Consider the following 7,023-nt stretch of genomic DNA (forward strand, 5'->3'; position numbering starts at 1 on the left):
TCTTCCCGCAACATTCCCGCAACATATTTAGGATTCTTCCCGCAACATTCTCGCAACATATTCAGTATTTTCCACGCAACATTCCCGCAACATATTTAGGATTCTTCCCGCAACATTTCCGCAACATTTTGGATTAGTCAATTTCGCAACATCAGTAAATTCCGCAACGTTTTGGTCCTTCGAGCCGGATCAGTAAATTCCGCAACATTTTTGGTCCTTCGAGCCGGATAAGTTCAAACCCGCGAACATTTTGAGTTTAGCCAATAGAATTTGGCTAAGGTGCATGCAAACAGGTACTATATACATATCTCAATTAATTAGCATTGTTTTTGGGTTTTTGTACCAATCGGTTTCAGTGCGTTGATTTGTGCGTGATAGCAGTGTAAATATCGTCCTTCAAATCTACAAGGACAAGAAAAAAAAAAAAAATGTCGAGCTCGGTAAAAACACGCGACTCTGCACTTAACGCCATTAAGCGGTATATGGCTAAGAGTGTGGACGATGCCTTTACAATGGATGCAGAAAGCATAAAGAGTTATATGCAACTGCTCAGTGAGCAGTGGACTCGCTTTAATAGCGCTCAAGATACGGTCGACATTTCGTGTGGAAGTGAAAATGTAGATATTGAAGAAAGTGTGCGAATTCAAGCTGAGACGTGGTACTCTACAGCTTTAGCAAATTTTAATCGCGTACAGAAGTGTCGTGCCGAAGCGCAACCCGCGTCCGTGTCAACGCCTGTGTCTGCAGCAATACGGCTGCCAAAGATGGAGCTGCCTAAATTCTCTGGGGACTCCACTGAGTGGATCGGTTTTTTTGACGCATTTTCTGCCTTGGTCGACTGTAATGCCGCATTGTCAAAAGGTCAAAAACTTCACTATCTTCGTAGTTGTTTAAGGGGTGACGCGTTAAAAATCATAAGTGGTTTTAAAATATGTGATGTTAATTATGAAGAAGCTTGGGACCTACTAAAATCGCGTTATAAGGTCATGCGAGTTATAGTTGAAGGACATTTTAGAGCTATGGCCAACGTAAAGAGAGCAGCTAGTGATATCGCTGACGCAATTAAGGGAGTGATCGACGCTTTCCAGCAACATATACGCGAGCTTAAGGCTTTGGGACGCCCAGTGGAATTTTGGGACGGTTGGCTAGTGTACGAACTAGTCAATAAATTAGGCTTCGAAACACGAAAGCAATGGGAGCTATCACTTGTCACTGATGAGCCTCCGACATTCGAACAGCTGGCCACGTTTTTAGAAGTTAGATGTCATTCTCTATCAATGCTATCATCGTCAACGGTATTATTGCCAGCTAAGGGTAAAACCGCGTCGGTGTGTAAGTCTACGAATGTGTTTCACGCAGTGCAAGATCAGGACAGCACGGGCTGTACATTTTGTAACGGGCCACACAAAATATACAGTTGTGAAAAATTTCGGGACCTTGACGCAAACGGTAAGTCGAAATTTGTGAGAGAATCGCGCGTGTGCATGAACTCCTTAAGTTTAGGCCATTATAAGGCAAAGTGTAACAGCACATCTGCATGCAGGATTTGCCATCAACGCCATCATACGCTGTTGCATAATGCTGTCGCTACAACTAACGCTACAACCGTTACTCATTTCGTCAACAGCGCTTCTTTTAGGCCTTTCTCCCCCGCCGCAGACGTCATGCATCAAACGAACGTAACCGTTTCATCCGCTAACGGGCCTTCCACAGACACCGCTGCTGCCTGTACGTCTTCACATTTGAATGTCAATCCCAACCAGCCTCGTCCAAGAGAAAGAACTGTGCTGTTGGCGACCGCCTTAGTCAAGGTACGCGATTGTTCTGGTCATTGGCAACCCGCTCGCTTGTTGTTTGATTCTGGTTCGCATGCTTCTTTCGTAACCGAGTCATGTGTACAACGCTTGGGATTACCGCGAAGAGGGTCCGCAATATTAATTTCTGGAATTGGTTCCTCCCAAGGGATACGCTCTAAAGGTGAAGTATTGCTTTCATTATCATCTCATTTTTCAGATCTATGCTTTACTGTTGACGCATTGATTCTGCCTAAAATCACAAGCGATTTGCCAACACAGCCCTTGAAGGTTTCGGCGTGGCCGCACATACAAGATCTATTTTTAGCCGATCAGCACTTCATGAAACCCGGGCGTATCGATATCTTGGTCGGAATGGACGTCATGGGACAGCTCCTCTGCTCGGAGATTCGTTAGGGTCCGCCCGGTACGCCCATGGCTCAACGAACGGTTTTCGGTTGGACGTTGTTTGGAAATGTCGATGGGTCCGAATCCGCTTCGCTCGGTTTGCAGTCTTTGCATTGTGAAGTTCATTTAGATCGAGCGCTCACTAGACTTTGGGAGTTAGAAGAAGCACCGAAAAAGGCCCACCTCACCTACGAAGAACGCTATTGTGAAGAGTTTTTCGAAAAAACGCACAGAAGGTCACTTGACGGTCGATTTATAGTAGAGCTGCCGCTGAAATCTGACGTACCCTTGGGAGCATCACGAAGTTATGCTGTTCGAAGTCTACTAAGCATCGAAAAAAGACTTGCGCGAGATGACGACCTATGCCAACGCTACAATGAGTTCATGCAAGAACTCATCGACATGAAGCACATGGAACTTGCACCACCGCCAACGGATCAAACGTTCTATATGCCGCATCACCCCGTTATAAAAGAGTCAAGTGTGACGACTAAATTGAGAGTCGTGTTCAATGCGTCCGCCAAAACCACCACCGGGAATTCGTTGAACGATGCATTATTTGTTGGTCCCCAATTGCAACCTGATTTATATTCTATTTTAACACGTTTCAGAACGCATCGCTACGCAGTAACAGCGGACATCGCGAAAATGTACCGCCAAATATGCATGTCCACGAAAAACCTCGATCTACAACGCATTGTCTGGCGTCGTGACCCGACGCTACCCATTAGGGATTATCGCATGTTGCGCGTTACTTATGGCGTTGCCGCTGCGTCCTACTTAGCCGTTAAATCGCTGCAACAAACCGCAAAATATTCGTCACACATTTGTGAGAAGGCTGCTGCCGTCATCCATAAGGACTTTTACATGGATGATCTCCTCACTGGTGCGTCTTCTAAAGAAGAGCTGCTATGTTTACAACGAAACGTCTCCGAAATACTGAAGGAAGGGGGTTTTGAACTTCGAAAATGGGCGTCTAATTGTGCGGAGCTTTTTGAAAATGTTTCGAATGCATCAGAAAATATATTACACTACCTAGTCGATAGTAAAGATGTCCATGCCTTGGGCCTTATATGGAATACAGAGGAGGACTACTTCACGTTCTCAGTTAATCTGAATCAACCACCCACTATTTTAACGAAGAGAAATTTCTTGTCTGATGCTAGCACGCTTTTCGACCCACTGGGTCTGCTCGCTCCAGCGACCATAAGATCAAAGATGTGGTTTCAGGAGATCTGGCGTATGAGTGTCGGTTGGGATGACGTTATTCCAGACTGCATCGCAGCACAGTGGCGACAACATCGCTCGGAATTGCTACTGCTATCAAGTTTAAAGATAAGTCGCTGGTTTGGCACAGGAGCAGGGGAGTCGTTCACTGAGCTACATATTTTCGCTGACGCTTCCGAGCGCGCTTACGCTGCCGTAATGTACGCGCGCACATTACACAACGACGGCAGTATTACTGTCGTGCTGATATCGTCGAAGACTAAGGTAGCACCGTTTAAAACAACAACCCTGCCGCGCTTAGAATTGTGCGCTGCACATCTTGCTGCTAAATTGGCGCGAAGCGTGTTACATAGCTGGGGTGATCTCCGCTATCCGATCTATGCTTGGACTGACTCAACTATCACATTGGCATGGCTTCAGGCGCATCCTAGTAAGTGGATAACTTTCGTTGCCAATCGCGTTGCTGACATACAAGAAGTTTTACCGCCTGAATGTTGGAACCATATCCGCTCTGAACTGAATCCAGCAGATTGCGCTTCTAGAGGTGTAACTCCGTCTGAACTACTGCATCAAAAACTATGGTGGTCTGGTCCTGAATTCTTAAAAGGTCCTGACCATTTCTGGAAGTTATCACCTTCGCAACACACAACTCAGTTGGGCGTTCGTAGTAAGGTCGTCGCCCATGCTACGAGCTCAGATGACCACTGTCCTGTATTGATAAGACATTCATCGTATTCCAAGCTGCGCCGCATCATTGCTTACGTGTTAAGGTTTTTCGTCAACGCTCGAGTTAAGACACGAATCAACGCTGCTAAACGGGTCGGTCCTCCCTGCTGTCAAGAGATATCCGAAGCTGAACTGCGCTTGATCAGGTATACACAATTCCTGTATTTTTCTAATGAAATTTCTCTTTGTAGCAAAAGAAAGCCGATTCCGCTTCGGAGTAGTATTTTGACATTGCAGCCACATCTCGATGAGAAAAACGTCTTGCGAGTAGGAGGTAGGATCAAGAACGCTGAAGTAGCTGCTGACGTAAGACATCCGATTATCCTGCCAAAAAACTGCCCACTTGCGAAACTGATCATTCACGATATTCACGAATTCACGTTACACGCTGGACCTCGCATCATGCAAACTATCCTGCAACGTCGATATTGGGTTATTGGCGCCCGCAGCCTAATTCGTAGCACATATCGCAAATGCGTAAAGTGCACCTGTCTCAACCGCAATCTCGCCGCACAATCAATGGGGGATTTACCTGCGATCCGAACCACCTACGCACGCTGTTTCATCCACGCTGCTGTCGATTTTGCTGGACCATACTCTTACAAGTTCACTCATGGGAGAGGAGCGAAGGCCACCAAGGGCTATATTTGCGTTTTTATTTGCATGTGCACCGGGGCGATGCATTTAGAGTTTGTCGGAGATCTATCAACATCGAGCTTCCTCAATGCCTTTAAAAGATTTGTAAGCCGCAGAGGTTTTTGCAAGGTTCTTTCTTCTGACAATGGGACGAATTTCGTCGGGGCCGAGAAGGAGCTTCGAATTGCGTTTGAAAGGTGTATGGCTGATACCAAACTCCATTCATTTTTTGTAGACTCTAACATCGAATGGCGTTTCAACCCTCCGTCCGCGCCTCATATGGGGGGGTACTGGGAGATTGGCATAAAAAGAGTCAAATATCATCTGAAACGCGTTATGAGCGAAATTCTTCTGTCCTACGAAGAGTTCAACACGCTGCTGACAGAAGTAGAAGCCTGCATCAACTCCCGTCCACTTTGTGACAATTCTGCAGCCGCTGGTGATGTAGAGGTACTTACGCCTGGTCATTTCATTGTCGGTGAACCGCTTAAATCTATCCCGGAGCCTGAGGGTCAAGGGCTCCGTGGAAATCTGCGTCAGCGGTGGCAAGCGATCTCTGCCATGAGACAGCATTTCTGGCGCCGTTGGAGAGACGAATATCTCGTCAGCTTGCAACGTCGTACCAAGTGGCTTCGCCCTTCACGCAACATCGAAGAAGGTGATGTAGTTGCAGTCTTCAACGAGCCTACCCCTCCGACGAAGTGGACGCTGGCACGTGTTATTAAATGCCACCCTGGCGCCGATGGACGCGTGAGAGTGGTTACGCTGAAAACACCGCATGGCGAATTAGTTCGGCCCATAGTAAAGCTCTGCCCTTTACCAACGAAAGAAGACTTGTTTCACGAAGAAACTACTAATTCATCATAAATGTTATCAAGCTTTTCATATTGTTCTTTGTAATTTGTAAATTTCTATATTGAACTTATTGAGATAGTTCAAGGGCGGCGGTATGTTGAGTATTAGTTTAAAAATACTTTATGTTTTTTCAACTCATATTGTTCAATATAATTTTCTGTTAACATAAGTAGGTTTTGTGAAATAATTGTGTATATAAAGGGAAGAGTTTTGTAATAAAATTCAGTAAAAATTGTAGCTTCAAAGCTGAAGCATCAGAGTTTCATTTTTCTCTGGATTTTTGGCAACTTTCCCGCAATAATCAAGGACTCTCCAAGCAACTTTCCCGCAATAATCAAGGATTCTACAAGCAACATTCTCGCAACATATTTAGAATTCTTCCCGCAACATTCCCGCAACATATTTAGGATTCTTCCCGCAACATTCCCGCAACATATTCAGTATTCTTCCCGCAACATTCCCGCAACATATTTAGGATTCTTCCCGCAACATTCTCGCAACATATTCAGTATTTTCCACGCAACATTCCCGCAACATATTTAGGATTCTTCCCGCAACATTTCCGCAACATTTTGGATTAGTCAATTCCGCAACATCAGAAAATTCCGCAACAGTGACTTTAACCTAATGGGAGACATTTTTAGAAGATACATTTCAAAAGGGAAAATAGGGATATTTTCGGAACTATCCGAACACAACTATAATATAGTACAAGAGAAGCTTATAGATATGTATTCAAACGATAGCCAGATTAATTTTACTAAGTGTACCATGAGAGCACAGGACATTGAAACTGAAGTGGAAGCAGTAAAACAAATATCACTGTATCATGTAAGAGAGAGTATGCACTCTGGCATACAAGAAACTTATAATAAAATCAAAAATATAATATATTTTCCAAAACTCATGGAACTCATCCAAGTGGTAATTAATCAATGTGACATTTGCCAACAAGTAAAGTATGAACGACATCCGATTAAAAATAAATTTCATTACCCAGAAACTCCTTCAGATAAAAACCAAATCATACATATGGATACATACGTAATCAAAGGATTTACCTTTTTGACGACCATAGATAAATTTTCAAAATTTGGCGCAGCGTATCCATTGAATGACAGAAATCATATGACTATAATAGAAAAACTAGAAGAACATATCACTAAAATAGGAAAACCAGATAAAATAATAGCAGAAAATGAATTTAAGACAATAAGGGTAAGGGAATTTCTAACAGAACAAGGAATCGAGTTACATTTATCTAAGCCCAACAGCCATACAGGAAATGCCGATATAGAAAGATTTCATAATACGATGGCAGAAAAGTTTAGGATTTTGTACCAAACTAATAAAAATTTACCTATCCAACAATTAATTC

The 7,023-nt window shown here is 43.9% G+C and overlaps 2 protein-coding genes across 2 annotated transcripts; both read left to right on the plus strand.

Annotated features, from left to right (window-relative positions):
• The first annotated feature begins 428 nt into the window (after nt 1-428).
• On the plus strand, nt 429-2,210 carry LOC128869782 (uncharacterized). Its single transcript, XM_054112385.1, has one exon. The coding sequence runs from the start codon at nt 429-431 to the stop codon at nt 2,208-2,210; it is 1,782 nt and encodes a 593-aa protein (XP_053968360.1).
• Nucleotides 2,211-2,228: 18 nt separating this feature from the next.
• LOC128869783 (uncharacterized) lies at nt 2,229-5,657 on the plus strand. Its single transcript, XM_054112386.1, has 3 exons — nt 2,229-4,300; nt 4,346-4,908; nt 5,026-5,657. Exons 1-3 carry the CDS (start codon nt 2,229-2,231, stop codon nt 5,655-5,657), a joined length of 3,267 nt encoding a protein of 1,088 aa, XP_053968361.1.
• The last annotated feature ends 1,366 nt before the right edge of the window (nt 5,658-7,023 follow it).

This window comes from Anastrepha ludens, chromosome X (genome assembly GCF_028408465.1).
Source record: "Anastrepha ludens isolate Willacy chromosome X, idAnaLude1.1, whole genome shotgun sequence".
NCBI lineage: Eukaryota > Metazoa > Arthropoda > Insecta > Diptera > Tephritidae > Anastrepha > Anastrepha ludens.

Bases quoted from the DNA above. Each gene is read 5' to 3' on its own strand.
- LOC128869782 (XM_054112385.1), top strand. From the start codon at position 429: ATGTCGAGCTCGGTAAAAACACGCGACTCTGCACTTAACGCCATTAAG.
- LOC128869783 (XM_054112386.1), top strand. From the start codon at position 2,229: ATGGCTCAACGAACGGTTTTCGGTTGGACGTTGTTTGGAAATGTCGAT. The intron at 4,301-4,345 runs GTATACACAATT...TTCTCTTTGTAG, and splicing joins GCTGAACTGCGCTTGATCAG to CAAAAGAAAGCCGATTCCGC. The intron at 4,909-5,025 runs GTTTTTGCAAGG...CATTTTTTGTAG, and splicing joins AAGATTTGTAAGCCGCAGAG to ACTCTAACATCGAATGGCGT.